The 19,808-nt window shown below is 37.8% G+C and overlaps 2 protein-coding genes across 2 annotated transcripts in view; one reads left to right on the top strand and one right to left on the bottom strand.

Moving 5' to 3' along the window:
* HEPACAM (hepatic and glial cell adhesion molecule) overlaps window positions 1-2,097 on the bottom strand; it is a 19,957-nt gene extending 17,860 nt beyond the window's left edge. The window contains exon 1 of the mRNA XM_029285821.1: window positions 2,010-2,097. Within this exon, the coding sequence (XP_029141654.1) occupies window positions 2,010-2,097 (88 nt within the window). The remainder of the gene's footprint in view (window positions 1-2,009) is intronic.
* Window positions 2,098-4,925: 2,828 nt separating this feature from the next.
* Window positions 4,926-18,168, top strand: CCDC15 (coiled-coil domain containing 15). The gene is made up of 11 exons (XM_015824625.1): window positions 4,926-5,087; window positions 6,445-6,652; window positions 7,597-7,746; window positions 8,286-8,468; window positions 8,605-8,718; window positions 9,679-9,819; window positions 10,527-10,628; window positions 11,696-11,799; window positions 13,567-13,791; window positions 15,561-15,709; window positions 17,152-18,168. The coding sequence occupies exons 2-11, from the start codon at window positions 6,479-6,481 to the stop codon at window positions 17,268-17,270; spliced, it is 1,461 nt and encodes a 486-aa protein (XP_015680111.1). The 5' UTR covers window positions 4,926-5,087; window positions 6,445-6,478; the 3' UTR covers window positions 17,271-18,168.
* Window positions 18,169-19,808: the final 1,640 nt, after the last annotated feature.

Here is a 19,808-nt window from a genome sequence, read left to right as displayed (position 1 = left end):
TAAGCTAGCTGGCATGGAATCATAACTGTATTAAAAATAGAAATATATTATCTAGCTGATGGCAATATCTAGCTTGCCTTGACTAAGCCTTCACAAAAGCTAAGAAGGGTTGGGCAAATCCCAGAGTTATTGGCTACACTGGAGAGTTAAAAAAAGACTAGGAAGTCAGAGGACAATATTAGACCATCTCCACATTGCTGCCAAAAATAATTGCATGGACATGTCCATGAAGTTGTCAGGACTCCAGCTTAAATCAAGGAAGCGTTTTTCTTTTACTTTAACATCTCATGTAATGGAGTAGACTTGATCCTACAGCCTATGTAGCTATTATTTCAGAGGGCCCCAATGTTCATTAAGCCATCATTTTCTGGATTCACACAACACCAAGCCATAAACCATGTTTTAGAAACTGCAATGGAGGAAATATGCTGATATGGCTTATTACACACCTGATCTTCCAGGTTGCCAAGTTAATGCATAGGATTTTTGGCTTTCACTCTTCAAAGTACTTGATTTGTTTGTTTTTTCAACTGCGATCCTACCTGAGACCTGTTTGAAAATTTCCTAGCTTGTTTGCTTCCCCCAAATGCTTTCTCAAGAAACAGACCATCTGACTGCAACTGTTCATGACTACATAGGAACAAACAAATCTAGTTCTTTCAAGGGCAAAAGCCACAAATCCTAAGCATTAATTTGGCAATGTGTAAAAAGCTCAATGAACATATCTCCTCCACTATAGCTCCTAATGCATGTTTTATGACTGTATGTTCTGTAAATGCAACAAATAATGGCTTAATGAATACTGAGACTTTCTAAAATAACATCATTCATTGATTAATTGTGGCTAGTGGTACCTATAATTCACCCGAGACAACCATGTTAAGGTTGAATAAACTTTTGTTCAAATTGGAAATGGATGTTTCCTTTCCTAAGTATCGGAACTAGAAAAAATAAAGAAGTACATAAGCGTGGAAGGAAGGAAATGTAGATTAAATTAATCTGGTGCAATTATTTTCTGTGTCCAAGATAGGTGACATTCCTAAATTATACATTGACATGTTAATAGAGTAATGTAATTACATAATCACCTTTAAAGGATCTATCATCTATCTATCTATCTATCTATCCATTTACCCACCCACTACCTACCAGCTTTTCCAGGCTGGTGTCCTACAAATTCACATCCTCTCCATCTAATGATCGCAACCAGGAAAGTCTGCCATAGGTTATGCAGTAGTTATTATCTCCATGTTAATATTTCATATATCAATTCTAATTAGACTACCTGAAAAAATACTGAAAAAGTATCTTTACTATACAATTGGAAATCTTATAGTTATCCACTCCTCAGCAACTTACTCATAATGCAACATATTCCATAATCCAGGAAATGCAAATCAGAAAATCAGCAGTGCCACTCTGTGTACAATTGCTCAGAAGCCAAAACTCCCACTGAACTCAATAAACCTAATGCCCAAATATGCAAGTATACACAGTTCCTCCCCATATTGATTCAAGAGAAAATTCTGCTAAATTCACTGCAACTTCAAGCTTCGAGTTGCATACAGTAGCGTATATGCACACATAGGAAATTTAAATACTGCTAACCCATCCTTTTATTTATGTCATTATCAGTTCTCTTTCTATAAATATTGCCTACGTAGCTTGAAAGTCAAACTGCCTTGCTTTAAAAACATACCTGAGCAGAACCAGCATTCAAGATGCATTCCTTCAAAGACTTCCCTAGATTTAGAGATGCACAGATCTATAATCTATTCTATAAAGAACAGTGTATTAACTCGTTTTTTTAAAAACAGCCACTGAAATGCTCATTCCAGGGAGAGCTGTGAAGGGACAGAGGAGGTATCTGGACATTCTGACAACCGCCTAGAAGCTGGGCAGTTCACCTCCAGGCATTCAGCATCCAAAGAGAATCTTCCTTGCTTTCCACAGGAGCAATTGCTCAAATACCTTTTGCCCAAATGTTTTTAAGAAGGCTAGTTTCCTACCTGCATAGTAGATTACAAAAAGGCAAACGATATGTACGAAACCCGGTGTGTTGAGAAGTCTGGACAAAGCTTCTCTTTCTCTCTTCATTTTGGGTTTAGCTTTAGATCCTTCTCACACACAATTAGCATGTTTTGTCCACTCCAAGCACGTCCCTTAGTACCGCTTGGAGTTGTTCTGCTACCACTGAACTCTGCCAAGTCCCCTTTCAATAGACAGAGCTCTGTGTGTTGTCCTGGATTGTTGTGGAAGGGTTTGTTGGATTTTATGTTTTTACCCTTCTTTCTTTCCTTTGGGTCAGACCTAAGACTTGGTGAGCTGAGATCCTTCGTGCCAAAGGATTAGCTAATCATATTTAAAAACAACACAGACTGTATTTCTGACTTTCAAAGGCAGCTTCACAGGAAATTCCTGATTTAAAATTGGGGAAAGACCCAGAAAGTCAACATTTCTGATTACGGCTGGTAGCATATTTCCCCAGTGCACATTCTTCTAGAATAAAACCTCACAACCATTTCCAACCAAGATGAAGTTACATAGTCCCATATATGTTGAGAAGTACTAGATTAAATCACATCAGAGAAGGCTACCCTATCTTATTTTCAAAAGTACTTAAAAGTACCAACAATATAATATGTGACAAAACAAACAATGGCTTGGATTTTGTGGCTTTAACTTCAACCCAGCATGGTCATTGATGTACAGAAACATATAACCTGTTTTCTAAAACACTTCCAAAGGTTGACACCATAGTATAATTTTTAAGAGGGCTGAAGAGGAACATTCCTAAACACAAGAAGAGAAATATCAATCGTAGTTAATCCATTTTGCTTTAATTACACTTACATGTAAAACGAATTAAGGTATCCTGGCTTCACCCATGTTTTTGTGGGAACTCTGGCATTCTATTCAAAGGCTGTTACTCAACCTTCAATGTTCTGCATACACAGAGAGAAAGAGAAAGGAATAAGAAAAGGGAAAAGGGATAGACATGTTTTTCATTTGATGTCTTAAAACTGTTTATTGCATTCATCTCCCAAATTCTAGCAGTAAAAGTTCTCTTCTGTGGGAATCTTTCTTTTTTACAGGGTGCTGAGCCCATTTCCAAATGTTTTGATCTATGAGAGATTGTTTGTTTGAAGAAAGCTTCCCCCCCCCCCATTTTTTCTAGAGGTTTCTGTAGAAACAACCACCTTATCCAACTGAAATTTGCAACGCTGCCTCCATAGAGTCAGGAACTCATAGCAAAGGAAGACAATACAGCATCCTGTTGAAAGTTGCATTCAACTAGCTTATCAATATTTTCTGTAAAAAGTATTTCTGATAGTATAATGAACTAAATCCCATTCCCAGAACTAAACCACAATGTACAAATGGGAACACTGCACGTGATGTAGCATAGACTTAGAGGATTACAATGAAGCTGTTTTCAGATTTTGTCTCCTCCAGAGAGACAATTTGGCACGGTCATCTGCTACTTTGACATATCTCATAGATATTACGATAGAAAGGGTGGAGGCAACCAGATAATACAAATGGATAGAAACAGAGGATGTAAAGACCGTAACTAAAGCTTTGGTCCAAATAATAAGCGTGCCTCTCGGCATGAACAAATGCTTTAAAATTATACCTTGATCTATGAGTTTAATCTGCTTAACTGCTGTTCTTCTAGAAGTGTCCTTAAATAATAACAAGATTGCCTCTAAACAGGAAACAATGCCTTAGAAAAATATCATACTTTTTGGAAAGGTAGAGGTTCTTTTTCACTTCTTTTTTAAAAAAATGTTGTAGCTTATCTTTTTTTATTTATGTTTGTTTTATTTTATTATGTTTATTTTATTTATGTACCCACACACTTATCATTTAGAGTGAAAGTCTGTGATACATTCTGATCTGGCATTTCTGATTTGTTGCGGATAAAAAGTAGGTTGCAAAACATTTGGACAGTTCCATGCTGTGTTCAAAGAAGCAAACAACTCAACTTTAAGAGGAAATGGTTTAATCACTATAAATGGTGATAAATGGTTGCAGTGCAGAAGTTTTAAAGATAGACCAAGAGCGCAACATGACAAGAAAAGCAATATAGGAATCTGTCAATAGATAGGTGTGTGTCGCATCATGAAGCAAAAGATTCCAGGAAATGGCAGTGCACCATTCATTGCACAACAGATCAACACCGGACATCCATTCTCAATTAGATGCCAAATTATCTTAAAAGTCCCAGGCAATGCTGGGCATATGATGTCATTCAATTCAAAGATATTAGTTGGAATCTTTTTCCAAGATGCCAGAGCAATTGAAAAGCAACTTGAGATTTGCACGCTGTAGCAGATTGACTCAGGGTTATAATTAAGATGCACATATGTCTGAATTCTACAGGGGGCAACTCAAATCCGGGCTGCATTGCAAAACTCCAAATCACGCCTAGAGGGCAATCAACAGTCGTTTTCTGAATCTCTCTAGTCCCCTCTAGCGGCCGCCTGTATTTTTGCAGCCCTTCCTAACTCATCCCCAACTCTCTCTGCGCGTTCGGGCTACTCAGCCTATCAGCTCCGCTGTAACAGCTTCAGCAGCGAAAGTGAGACGCTGCCTTTCATTTAAACCCAGGCAGCTGATTGGCGGAACCAAGGCTTGGTAGGAGCGGCCTTGAGTTAAAGGGCGGGGTCAAGCTTCAAATGGATCCTCCCTCCCCAAGAGAACACCGACCAATTACACGGCTGGGCCTGGCTTAACTATGACATCATAGCCGCTTCTCCGCCTGGATTGGTGCCCGGTGGAAGACGGGGAGGAGTCATCGCGCGGTTGAAGCGGAAGTGGCGCGAGGTTTTAAAACGACGGTTGGGGAGAGAGAGAGAGAGAGAAGCGAAGCGGGGGTGAGGAAAGAGACGTGAGTGGGGGGGGACTGGTTGCCATGGCAGCGGCGTCAGAGGTCAAGCGGTACCGGTGCCAAATCTCGCGGGAGGAGGGGTTGACATGGTAACGGTTGACTCCGAGTCGGAATCCTAGGCAGGACGAGGAAGCCGCTGGACGAAGGTCGGCCTCTGGGATGGCGTGAACCCGGAGGGGGCTGTTGCGGACAGGTGGGAAGGTTCCCCGCGGGCCGCGCAGGCAGCTTATGGGCCCGGGACCGGAACGAGGGGGCTCCCCAGTGGGTTCTCCGGGCGGCGGGTGCAGCCCAGTGATGGCGACCCTCCCACCGCCTCGCAAAAAACTCCCTCGGTATACGAAAGGTTGGGAAGGAAGCATATTTAGGAGCTTTGGAGGGTAGCATGGGGCCAAAAGGAGGTAATTGGGGGAATGGAATAGGGAATTGAATGGAAGGGAAGGGAAGGGAAAGGAAAGGAATAGTAGAATAGGGAATAGAATAGAATAAAATAGAATAAAATAGAATAAAATAGAATATGGAATGGGGAATAGAATAGAATATATGGAAGGGAGTAGAATAGGGAATAGAATAGAATAGAATATGGAATGGGGAATAGAATATGGAATAGGGAATAGAATAGAATAGAATATGGAATGGGGAATAGAATATGGAATGGGGAATAGAATAGAATAGAATATTTATTGTTACTTTAAATGTATATTAATCAGCATACATTAAAATGAGGTGTCGTTGTCTACAACTCTCACAGGGTACCCACCTCCGATATGCACTGCATAAATATGACAAAAATAATAATTATGCATATACCCACATATATTCTATGACAGAGAAACAACACAATCTAGTTTGGATGTATGGGGGGAAAAACGAATCTTGTGAGTTTCCCAGACGGATGGCATAGGGAACAAAGCTATTACAGAATTGGGCAGTCCTGCTAGAAATACTTCAAAACCTCCTCCCAGAGGGGAGCAACAACACAGCCCCATGCAGTGTTTTCACGTGACGCCTGCACTTGCTTGTGTTCTTACCTGGCTGCCTCTATTTATATATTGTGCCCCACCTTTTAATAAAGTTCCTTGCAGAAAATGGCACCGTTAATGCTGAGAATTGTTCAGATGTTTATTGTTTACAGGTGTGTGGACAGGCCTGCAGACATTCAAGCAAATGAGCAGTGCATCTATGTAATTTTTAAATGTTACATCCCATCATTTTGCCATAGAGCACAACACGGGAAAAGGGTACACTGTACATACATAGCCCCCCCCCCCCCAAAAAAAAAGAAAGAAAAGAATTCTACTTAGCTCTGTTCCATAAGTCTTTAAATCTCTGGTGAAAACTCAGGAAAAAACTAAAATACCTTCTTTTCACTCCCCACTTTTTTTGTCCCAGCCAGTTAGGAAGACCTAATTCTATTTTAATTAAAGCTTTTAAGGGGATTTTACATAATGAGATAGACTTTACTCATAGATGATGCTGGCACATAAATAGAGCTAGGGTTTTTCCCCCCTTATAATCTAATGCTTATTGAACATAATTGTCTCTTTCCACAGGAAGCCCTAGCCTTACTGTTGTCTTGTTGCTGAGATGGTTCCTCCCAAGAAGGGGCTGCAACAACATGGTCCCCAGAAAATTGCACAGACTAAATTGAGGCCTCCATCAGCCAACTGGAATGTATTAGCAGGAAGAACTCAGTGTATAGCACCTGTTGGGGCCTGGGTAGAGAGCGCCCAAGATGATGGAGAAGAGAGCCCAGTTTTTGTGAGTATTAAGTATCAAGTTACCTAAATCAATATCAAAAATTCAGACTATTAAACCATCTGGTTCACTTTCTACTCCAAGTGGCAGTGATTCAATGAAATCTCAGACATTTCTCAGGTTTTGGAGATGGAATCTAAAACTTCTTCAAGTTGTACCGTAGTTATCTAACAACTATTTCTGTTCGGAGGGATTCTGTAATGGCAATATACTTTTGAATGATAAACATCAAAACAACTTATAGTTTTTAGGCTGTGATTTATTCCTTTCCTTTTAATTAAGCTAAATGGAGTATGTAGCCCTGCAATTGCTGTTAAACTCTAATTCCTGTCATCTCTGATACTAGGCCATTCTGGTTAAGTCCCAGAGATGATGATGATGATGATGATGATGATGATGATGATGATGATGATGATGATGATGATGATAAAAAAGTTGGAAGGGACCGTGGAGGTCATCTAGTCCAACCCCCTGCTTAGGCAGGAAACCCTATACCATTTCAGACAAATAGCTGTCCAGTCTCTTAAAAACTTCCAGTGTTGGAGAATTCACCGCTTCTGGAGGCAGGTTGTTCCACTGGTTAATTGTTCTCACTGTCAGGAAGTTTCTCCTTAGTTCTAGGTTGCTTCTCTCCTTGATTAGTTTCCACCCATTGCTTCTTGTCCTGCCTTCAGGCGCCTTGGAGAATAGCTTGACTGCCTCTTCTTTGGTGTTATGTTTAAATTACAATCTTTGTCATCGATTGTGTTAATCGTACAAATCAAAAGTGTATAATGTGTGTCTTCAGTATTAATAGGACCTACCTATTACAAAGTGATCCTAAGAATGCTTTCATAAAGACAAGATTGTTGTATTAGCAAAACTTAGTAAGCAGTAACAACTAGCGTGATACTGTTCTGAAGTCTGGTTCCCTTGTTTATCTGTTTTAATGCTAATTATTTCTATAGGCCACAGCTGTTCAGGTTGAAAAAGTATACAAAGAACAACAAAAAGAAAAAGAAAAAACATTGAAACGCTTTCAGCAGGAGGTAAAACACAGGGTGAACCAACGTGTTAATCTAAAGAGGAAACAACAGTTGAAGACCTCTTACGAAGCTGTAAGGTTCTATTTCTGTGAAATATGTCTGTGAATTTCTTCTTGAAAACTGAATTTCTCTGGAATAAAAAGGCATCAATTTAGTTTGGGGAGTACTGTTGTTGTAATCGGTCTGTTTATTTTCTTATCATAAATGTACCGGTAATTATTTTAACATAAATAACAAAAGTGTTGGGTAGTCTTGATTTTTGAATTTTAAAAGATCTACACCACTCCTTAGTTCCCCAGGCTACTTAATTACATATTTCAACTGATGCTGTTAAGCCTTTCTTGAGATTATTTTAATTCATATTTACTGCAATTTAATTCTCAGATAGCTATTTCCCAAATAGTTAAGAAAACTATTTACTAGAATCCATTTGTCAATAAAATGATATTTCAGAGATTATTTTTAATCATATGTATCTGTTGCAGTTTAAAACTGCTGATCTCTTCTTACAGTATATTTTTGCTTTACAATCATTTGATACCTGCTTCTTTCTCATTCTCATTTTAAGCTTGTATGCAGCTCACTCTCACACTTTTTTTCTCCTCTGACAGGCCCTGAAAGAAAGCTCTGTTATTATAGGGTTTTCAGATTCTGCCTTGCGGTTGACCCCCAAGAAAAATACATGCCTCTACAGATATACCAGGGATTCTGCCATTGGCAATACTAATGACAAAGTCGCCTATGTACAACAAACTGATTATGAACCAGAGCAGTTCTCAGAGCTAGCCAAAACTGTAAATGTCTTTTTCTGTTTTCAGTTCTCTGACTTAATACTTTAATTAAGTATTAATACATTAATACACTTAATGACAAGTAAACCCTGTTTGTAAACCGTACTGTCTGCTTCCTTGTATAAATCTCTTCTTTCAGGTAAGGAAAACGGTGCAACAGGTCCGTCACAAACTGGCTTCTCGAAAAGCTGTTCCAGAAGGAAATGTTTCAGAACATCCAGGAGATGCTCGTCAGAATCCTCCAAAAAGACAGGTCACTAGTACCGAAATGCTTATAATGTCATGCGTGCTAAGAACTGTAGTACTTATTTGGCTGTAGAGCGGAGAATGAAATTTCCATTTACTAAGTTTTCCTTAGAATAGTAACTCAAGGCATGGCAGGAAAATTGGACATTTAGGCAACTGCAAGCCCTGATTACCACACTGAAGTGTCCGCCTACTTTTGAACAGCAATAGCACTTAGACTTAGATACCGCTTCACAGTGCTTTACAGCCCTCTCTAGCAGTTTACAGAGTCAGCCTATTGCCCCTAACAATCTGGGTCCTTATTTTACCGAACTCAAAAGGATGAAAGGTTGCGTCAACCTAGAGCCGGTCAGGATCGAACTCCTGGCATTGGGTGGAGTTAGCCTGCAATACTGCATTCTAACCACTGCGCCACCACAGCTCCAAGAAATAGGAGTAGATATCCTGTTTGAGAATTCTGGCAAATGCAGCTGCAAATCAACTGCAAGTTATTAGGTTAGAGAAGGATATTCATTGCACCAAAATACTTATGCAACCTTGGAGGGACACATCTCCACGTGGATTTACAGAAAACTCAATGAACAGAGGTCTGTCATTCGATTCGACACTCAATTTCCTTTCATGTTGCCCAAACTTAGACAGGATTCAAATGAGGTCCTTACTGAATCTGAGTGTTTGTTTAGATATATATATAAACTGCTTTTTAGTGTTCTTTCATGAAGCTAGCATCCTTTTCATGTGCCAAACATTATTTATAATTACCTGGCTATCTCCAACTTTAAAAGAAACCTTGTCCAGGAACACGCAGGCTCTTCGCTGTTCTTGCTAAATGTGTCTATTTTGTGGTTTGTTCTATCTTTTTTATAATTTTTGAAGACCGCAGTTGCAATTTAGGGTTATTGCTGGCAGCCAGCTTTTATATGAATTTATACAAAACCTTTGGATAGAATGTCTGGGTTTTTTTTAGAACTCAGAACCTTGCAACACAACTGCTCTGAGCCCAGAAGAGGGTGATATGGGAGAACTTCCTCTGAAGGGACACCATGATCTTCCAGCAGAACTTCAAGAACAAGAGGGAAGGAATTGGGACAACACAGAATTTCAAAAAGTAAGACTTCTCAACTATGTAACTTGTAGGGAAAATGAAAAAGGATAATAAGGGCACATCACATATATGGTGGTATTGCCTTAAGCTGCCTTGAAGCAAGATGACACGAGAAATCAAAGACATGTGCAAGCAGCAATATAGCAACAGCAGACTTATATACCGCTTCATAGTGCTTTACTTGTAACTAACATCTAGTTCAACTTAACCATCTGCTAGGGTTTTACATTTGGTAGTCCCAAGAAAATGGGCATTCTCTGCCATGTCATCTGCCTTATGCAACATTCTCCCTCCCTCCTCCCCCTCCCCCCCCGCAAAGTTAGCTCCATCCCTGTTAGAAGTCGCTCAAGACCTGGTTATATCACCAGGCTTGGGAGTCCCAGGGAACCAGTAGCATTCTAAGATGGTTCCACCGTTGGGCTACAGTCTGGAGATTGAGGATTTGGTACAATACTGTATAGCTGCTCATCAAAACAAAAAAAACCCCTATTTTCATATTAATATATGAATAATAGTAATAGGATGTGGGGTATCTTATTCTTTCCTTGATAGTGTGGGTATGTTAAAGTTTGCACTGTTGCATAACGTGCAAGAAGAAACATCTTGAAAAAAAATATGAAGAAAAAGCTATCCAGGTTTCAACGGTAGCCTTTTATAATCACATGTATGACTGTTTCAGAGGCTTACTCTCTTGGTTTGTTTTCTTTCAGGTAAATAATGAGGCCTTGAAAGGTAATGATCCAGCTGATACTGAGGCTCAGGCTGTTCATATATTCTGGCCTGGAATGGAGAAGGAACAATCGAAGAAGCAGGTATATAGTCTTACATGAATTTACCTTGTTCAATATTAGGATAACTGAAAGGGAGATTCCTTTCATGCGGTACCTAATGATGCATCTCGTTCCTGATCGCTGAGTAAAGATTAGAATTAATGTTTCTATCCATAGGTGGCAGCACTAGGCAGCTTGGCCCCATCCTAGATGTTACCAAAATCAGTATAAGTCAACTTGGATAGGCTGTCTAAGAATTCCAAGGCTGATAGTAAGGCTGGATAGTGAAAATTTAATATATATCTTTGAAAATGGCAGTGACAAACTTTGTGTAACAGTGCCAAGATTTCCTGTGTGCAGTTGCTAGGAGCAGATTTGTGGGTGTCTTTATTTAATTGTGGTCTAATTACTAGCCGGCAGAATGAAGTCTAACTGAAGAGATCTATTTGGTGAACTTCTCCAATAAATTATAAGGATACCGTATAACCTTTTAATATGTATATCAACGAAACTCCTTAATTATTGAATACTAAAAAGAGGAGGCACTAGAATTTTTAAACTGTAAGATACCACAGAGATAGCTAATGTCCCAATTCATGCATGTGTGTGAACAGGTATGTGAAAAACAAATCCAAACAATATCAGGATAGACAATTTTTATTTTTCAAAATAGGCCAAAGTTAACTTCTAGATTTTCTATCTCTTATGTGGAATGCCCAGGTTCCTTGGTTGGAGGGGAAAAGACATTAAATTTTACACTTTTTGTGTTAATAAAGCTAGACATAAATTGTATATTATGTGCTGAGTTTAATGATACATTTGAGAAACCTCAAAAGTTTAAAAACATAGTTCCTGCCCACTGACTTGCAATCTAATAGGATTCAGATGAGATTCTAAGGAAAGGAAAAAATATACTGGTTCATCATGCATTAATTCTTCATCTAATTATTTCATGAGAATATATACTCTAAATGTAACCACTGAGAACACAAACAAATGGCAGGTGGTCATCAGGAAGAAGAATAAAGTCAAAATTTTCTCACTGGTATATGGAATAGCACGATCCAGCATTAGGATCAAACTAAAATTCTTTTTTTTTTTTCCTGTAGCACCAAAGCCAGTATCTGAGGTATAGGCGCCTCTTCATGGATATCGAAAGAGAACAAGTGAAGGAACAGCAAAGACAGAAGGAGTGGCAGAGGAAAATGAACAAGTACACATTCAGTAGATGCCCATTCTTTTTTGCCTATAATTTCTGGAATGTAAAAAAATGAAGGTTAATGTGCCTTTGCATAAGTAGGGAACGGATGAAGGGCTTCTGGTTTTAATTAAAGTTCTCCACTTAATAGAAATGTTATTTGAGAACATTTTCTCCTTGCGGTCAGCCTTTCCAATTCAGCAGTCTTAGTACTTTTTTTTTCTTTTTTCTTAGCCTATTTGGGAAGATAAAATGAATCGTTTCAATTTGTGCTATGAAAGTAAAGATACAAATAATATCGCTCTATACTTTTGAAAGAAAAATCAGACTAAGGAACTACTGGGTGATAGCCACTCATTTTTGGTTTCTAAAAATGTCTTTATGGAGCTCAGAAATAAAGACCAGACTGTTATTTTATTGTTCAGCACACCAGCTTCACATTTCATTCCTTTTAGTGGCCAGGAGAGTATCAAAAATAACTGACAGCTGGCAATACAGCTGTTCTGACCTATAGCTTTCCCTTTCCTGTCATAGTTATGAGGCCTTGGTGCAATAGTATCTCATTTGAACTACACTAAAATGAAGTTTAAAAAAATGGGGCCAAGCTATGCCATTGTCATTTTTTAAAAGCACATCTGGACTCCAGAGGAAATTTCTTTTATCGGATATAGTTTAAAAAATAAAGTGGTAAAAGAATCTTAGGTCACCTGAGCAAGTTGTACATTGAAGCAGAGGTTCACTTTTTCATAACACCTGAGGACTCTTCTCTTATGATAAATTCCTTCTTGGCAGAGCCTTTTTATATAGGAGAGAATGCTGCCCTTTATTGTAAGCACACGGTTAACTTGCCCTTGCTCCCACAGCATTTTACTAGTGAAAACTTTACAATGATGCAGTAAAGTCTGGACAAATATTGAGTTTTAAAGAGATTGCCTAAGTGGGGAAAAACAGCAGAGTTAAACAGCTACGTTTTCTTAAGCAGTGTGGTTTTCTAAAACAAATATTTTTCCTTTTAAATTCTTGTGTTTTTCCATCAATCTGAAGAGCTTTTGATTTAGTAAGCTGGCAGCAGCTACGCAATTACCTTCCAATGATTTGGGCTGAAGGTCGATTTTACCCACTATTCTCTTTTGTGCAGTGACTAACCAGATCCCTCTAGGACGTCAAGAAATTGCATAAAAGCAATAACTTGCTTGTGCCCGATTGACTAATATTTGGGAATACCTTTCTTCTGAATATGGCTATTTTCATTAATTGTGTGACTAAATACTGTTGTGAGAGACACATCCTTCATGAATTTGACTGAGCTTTTATGGTTTTATAATGAAAGCCCTACGTTGTACCGTTCCTGTATACAGAATGCTCTAGCTGGAATACTCTTTTTGTCAGGATTTATCATTAGAAGCTCTTTCTTTCTCCACAAGTTTTATTTTCATGGTCCCCTAGTTGCTCTTTTACATTTGCTATTTGGAGATTTTTTTTGTTCTAATGTATAGCTGGTTAGAAGCCAAACATTTGCAGGTAAGGGGGGGGAAAGTTGTAATCTGAAATACACAGTCAAGTGTGTACACATGCAGAAAAATGCTAAATAAAATAGCTATGTTTTCAATCTTTGCTGAAACTAAAGTAGCAGTAATACACTTTTAACCAGATTTTGTCGTCTTCTCTTTATTTCATATAGAAATTTGACAACAAAATAGAACGGACAGTTGTGTTCCTCTAACTTTTTATTCTGTACTCCAATAATTAATGTAGAATGATTGGAAATTTTGTCTGCCACAGAATTAGGAAAGAAAAGGAGTATCGGCGCCGTGCAGAGGAACAGAGGATACAGGAAGCACAACGAGCACAGCGAGCAAAGGAGAAAAGGACACAGGAGATGGCTTCACCAAAAAATGCTAAGCCCAGGGGAAAAACCTGTGAAAAACTACAACAGTTGAAATTGGAAGATCCGGAAGAAAAGAAAAAACTAGTGGAAAGAGTACAAAAAAATAAAGAATATTCCAGGTGAGTTAAAGTATCAGTGGAAGTTTAGGATCCAATAAACGTGCATTTACAAGCACTGCCAGACCAGAACAAACATTCACCTAGTCTAGCTCTTAACAAAGCTTAAAGGCCAAGGTCCTATACTCTAGTATCTATCTGGGAGATAACTGATGGGTAGCACAGTCAAAGGCAACTGAATGCCTCCAGGTGTTGAGTATTTCTAAGAGTTATATCAAGTTGCTAAACCAGCAAACACACCAGTACCGGGTCAAAATGCTTGCAGATGTTTCCAACCAACCTTTTCAGTTGCTTACCCTGCTCCAGTTTATCACAGTAAGTTGGTGATAGTTGTAGGACTGACAGTTGTAGGAATGGTCAGGCACAGCATCAGCATGTGATTATGGACAAGCAGAATGACCAGAGACCACCTGAAGCTCTACATCCACGGTAGAACATGAATACAAGAAGTACTTAGAGAAATCCCTGCCTCTATATGAGCCCATTAATTTAATTGCAACAATCTTCTGTTGGCATCTGGATGATTGGAAGTGAGGAAGCTATCAGTGAGAGAGAGGACATTTAGAGATTTGTGCCTTTCCCGAATTTTTTCAAGCATTTCAGATATGTGGTATAGCCTGATTTCAAAGATCACAGTAGGGGAGAGGGAATGTCTGTTATTTCTAATGCCCATTAAATTGCCTATAACATCTGGATGATAATACAGTAAGAGTCTCATCTTGCTGACCTATTAAATCCAGACTACATTTATATTGCTGATTCTTCTCTGAGGTTTGTATTTTGAACTTACTGCCATTATATTTGGTTTCAGTACTATGGAAAACGAAAATATTGGCTATTGCTCTTTTATGCAAGGTTTAGGCCCAGGTAAACTGAATCAGGCCTCATGGACAAAGTATTGAACCATAGTCTGTGCTATGCTTAATTTTGCAGTTTGCAATTGTATTTTATTTAATATGATTTTGCTAAGCTTGCTTGTTTCAAATATATTTAGAACATAAGGACTGGAACAATAAGAAATAGAGAACTGAAAGTAGCTGATGGATGTGGGTTCCAAATATACACGGGTATATGTGGAAAGTTATGTTCAGTAGAAGGTCAGGCAAAAGTCAGCAAAAGTCAGCGGACCACCTGACTACAGTCTTAGAACGAGAAAGGGTATAAAGAGTTGGGACTGGACCTGATTGATTTGCCATTGGCCTATAGCTGTCCTTTTGGAATCTGCTATACCATATGGTCCTCATTGCAATGGGTTATTAATGTAAGTGATGTTGTGTTATTATGCTGTGTTCCAAATTATTAGAAAAATAAACCTCTGAATCTTAAAGTAAGAATTGTTGTTTTGTGTTGCTGTCTTTTGTCTTTTTCCATGGGTTTTTTCCATGACAGTACCTTTTCTGTAACTAAGTGATTGAAGATGTCCCAAGTAATGATACAGAGTATTTTTTAAAAAGCAATTAAATTATTTAATGTTAATATTTTAATTACTTTAATTTTAATAATTAACAATTTCAGGAGCTTATGTTAATTTGCACACCGATTGAAAACGACACTTTATGAATCTTGCAAACTTGAGTCTAGTCCATAAAAGCTTGTGTCCTAATAAACCTAAGTAGCTTTACAGCTCCGTGTTTGGTTTTGTTTGTTTGTTGCAAGAGAAAAGTAAATAGTTGAAATATGCTCGGCAGATTTCTGGGTCAGCTGGAAGATTTGATTCTAGCACTAAGGCTTTGAAATTACTGCTGAACAGAAACAAAAAATGTGTTTTGCAGATATGTGGAAGCATTACGAGCCCAGATGCAAGAGAAGATTGACATGTATAATATACATTTGCCTCCTCTGTGCTTCTGTGGGTTAGATTTCTGGGACACTCATCCCGATAGCTGTGCCAACAACTGTATGTTCTACAAAAACCACAAAGGTATCGTATTTGGAAGTCCCCCTTGCTCCATTGCTTTCAGTAGCAGTCCTCCTCATTTGGATTTTATTCAGTGTATTCTAAAACAGCTGGTGCAATAGAGGAGGCAACTCACATGTCACTGTGACAGATGTGCAAACTGACATTGAGTTGAGATAATATTGCTAATCTGCCAAAACTCTGGGAAAGTATTTTTAATTACAGTTTGTGTGAAATATCTTCCTCCATGCTTTTTCTCTTGTAGTTGTTGATATAAGATTTGAAACAAATTCGGCCTCAGTTGGAGACCATTTCAGTTCTGTGAAAGGGAGAGCTCTGAACCTAAGTTACAATTGTAGTAACCAGCTAAAAAAAATGTTGGCAGTTAAATACTACATAAAGAACAGCCAGATTCTGTAGGTGTATGCTATAAACAAGGTTAGGTCCCAAGATTGCCTGCTGTGATCAGATATTGCTCATGCAGAGCTTAAAGCAATATTTCTTTTCAAAGCTCCTGAAATAAAGGACGTAAGACGATGGGATACTGTACTTCACAATAGAATTTGCTCACACTTAACTTTCATTCTTTGCCTGTCCACAGCTGTACATTCTGTTTGCTCACATACAATCCCTGCCGCTTCATACTGTAGTAAATTGTTTTAATTATTGTGAAACCAGGTGGAGATTCTCTCCTCTGGAGAAACTCCTTTGTATGAAGAAAGGTTTTAATTCGTGACTTTGTTCATAACGCGAAGACTTTGAACAGTGATTCTTATGGACAAGCTGTGCAACCTAAAGAAAGAAACCATTCTGCTATCAGACTGATAAAACTCACAGCTATGCAGTTAGATAAGAAATTCTCTAAGCTGCCTGGAGTCAGGATGAGTGAGTTGAGTGGCCATATAAATTAAATAAATTGCTGTGCTGAGTCAGGTCAAAAATCTGTTCAGACCAGCATCCAGTTACTAACTGACCAACAAGATATGATTGGGAAAAACAAAAGCCATGAAAATGGAAGTCCCGCCCCAACTGCAGCCTTCCTAAAATTTGGTACATTGACATTTAGAAAAGACATTCTCTAAACCAGGGGTCTTCAAACTTGGCAACTTTAAGACTTGTGGACTTCAACTCCCAGAATTCCTCAGCCAGCCTCAGCCTTGGCTGGCTGAGGAATTCTGGGAGTTGAAGTCCACAAGTCTTAAAATTGCCAAGTTTGAAGACCCCTGCTCTAAACTCATTTTCCTTTACTATATATTAAAAAAAAACAAGGATTAAACCTGTGATTGTACCTTATGATAGTAAAATCTATGAACGTTGTTTGAATTACTACATTGACTGTATAACCTATACCAATTTAGAGAACAAAATGTTTATTTTTTTAAGTAGCACATAATTCTCCACCATGCTTTTCATTGCTTTTGCCTTTTAAACTCTATATATCACAATAAAGCTAATTTCTCTTTCAGCGTATGCTCAAGCTCTGCAAAATGTCATCTCATCTTGCGATATTTTGGACGGGGGCTCAAACACAAGGCTTTCCGTCCATACATTTGCTGTGGTACATGCTCGTTCTAAGAATTCCTGATAGAAAATTGTGAAATCAGTGCCTCCTTCTCAACCTTGTCTAGGTGTCTATGAACATATCACTCCTGAATTTTATCCAGGGTTGGATTAAAATAATAAATTCAGAAGGGAAGTCTTCTCACATTTGTTTACTTTTCCAAGACTAATCATCTGTGTTTTGTTTTCTACAAGATACGGATTTGTCAAAATTATTTGTTATTTGTTCATGGGTGGAACACGTTCTTAGATCAATTTTGTGCTCAGCCAGATTTGTATCTGTCAGCCTGTGAGACTTGTTGTGCCCAAAGTTTAGGTGGGTTTTGTGCTTTGGGAGTGGGATATGATATTGAGATATATTCCATCTTGTGTTGGATTTCAAACCAAGATACCTGCTTCCTCCAAGATTTGGAAGTTAAATTGTAAAATGTAAAGCTTGGTCTTTAGGAAAACGTTTGAAAGGGACTACTCCAAAAGAACAGAACTGTTACTAATCATGACAATGTTTAGTCAGTGTCAAGACAAGATGAAGGAATATTCACACTGAAGAAACTGAGAAGGTAACCCAGTTTCTAGAATAAAATGAATTGAGTCTCTGCTACAGAACTCATTTTTAATTTGATGTTGGTTGTAGACTGAGAGTCTTGTTTGTGATTTGCCCATTTGACGTAGGACAACTAAGAACCTTGAAGTGACACACATGTCTATGCATTTTTATTATTATTTGGATACATATTTGAACAAGAAATACCTCTGAACTCTTTATATTTAAAAAGTGAAATTTTAAAACTGAGTCTCTGGAACATGTTGACCACGAAGGTTGTTATGTCAGCTTGTCCAATTTTCAAGCTTTGCAGATATAAATGTTAGGTAAGGTGCAGACAAACAGTTCTTTGATCCCGACATATTCCAATAAAAATGTTTTATGTTTTATATCCAAGTGTCTATTGTCAATTCTGCTTATCTGTTGTGAATTCTGGGAATAATAACATATGAAAAAGATTTTCTGCTAAACCATGTCTGCTTCTTGTAAGTTGAATTGCTTATAAAAATGATGTAGCGATAGAAATTGAGGGGATTATAACATATAATTGCACTTTTAATGTCTATGTGTTTTTCCTGCAACACGTGATGGTATAAAAATAGCTTCAGATGCTATATTCGTTCATTGTTTAACCAAGATTTTTAAATAACAAAACAGTATTGACTTAACAGTGTTCCAAGTTGCATTACAGGTGCAAAACCGCTCCCAGCTATACTCTAATTACCACTATAGTTGATAATGTTGGTTACTAGAATCTTGAAAAAAACAAAATAAGTATTAAATCCTCAATAGTGAAAATATTTGCTACTCTTCTTTTCTCTTCAGTAGATATATTAGACTTCCAGAATTATTATGCAGGCTTATGGTTTCTTAAAATATCCGTATCATTTTCCACTGATAAAATAGGAAAATAGCATAGATTTTTAAATCCCCATAAATCTGGGCATATTAGCTTTATCCTTGGATTTTCTTTAAATGGTAGTATTAAAACAGGATTATTAACAGATGTAAATATAGAAGTTAAAAATCTTGCTTCAGTCTAGTTAATGGTTATAGCAAGTCTTTACGTCTTTTCAGATAGTTCATTTCCAAGGGCAGTCTAGTCCTGTAACTTTAGCACTATTTTAAAGCTCAATAACTTTCTAAATGGGTGGAAAAAAATACATCTGTACTTAGTTATCTTGGCTTTTTCCTACTAAAGATCTGCACTCTGGTATATATTATATTTTGAAAGTTGTATTGGAAACTTACATCTTCACCTATATTTCTATCGTAGAATTAGACTGCTGTGTCATTTCTCTAAATTTAATTCTTTGTAAGTTAGCACAGAGTGTCGGTAACAATGTAAAAAAATATGATTCTCTATTGAAACAGCTACATTTTAGGCACAATAAAAAGCAAATACAAGGTAAAACAAGAATGATATCAAACGAGACTCCTACTCTCCCCGACTCTTCATTTTATTTTTATTTTTTTGTATTTTTATAATGTTTATAACATTTTTTAAAAAAATTTAATCCTAAACTATTCAATTGTTAATATTTTAATCTATTGCCTGGTCAACAAGACAACAAATTCTATCGCTGGGATCCAATTTCATTCAGACCGCTATGGATCCCGAACCAAGAATGTGCAATATGAATTCAGATAAAGCCAGCCATAAACCTAGACTGCTTTGAAAGCATGAGCTAGTTCACACAAGAAGCAAAATATAATGGGGTTGGGTTGGAATGGGTGTGTTCTGTGAATCCAGCCCTTGTTTTCTATGGCATGGTGTTTCGGAGGAACATTTTTACAATGTATTTATATCGTATTTTTACCTTGGTTCGGCCACCCAGAGTCACTTTTGTGAGACAGGTGGCCGTATAAATAAATAACATGCTTAAATTTTGGTTGTATGCTATTAGATGGATACATGTGGTAGCACAGGCCAGAAAAATAAAATCCCAAGAATTCAAGAGATGGAAGAACTTTAAACAAAAATAAAAGCTTAGATTTGGCTCAAAGCCATACTGAAAA

This window comes from Protobothrops mucrosquamatus, unplaced genomic scaffold (assembly GCF_001527695.2).
Source record: "Protobothrops mucrosquamatus isolate PMUCROS unplaced genomic scaffold, P.Mucros_1.0 scaffold2297, whole genome shotgun sequence".
NCBI lineage: Eukaryota > Metazoa > Chordata > Lepidosauria > Squamata > Viperidae > Protobothrops > Protobothrops mucrosquamatus.
This window is presented reverse-complemented; position numbering and strand designations above follow the sequence as displayed.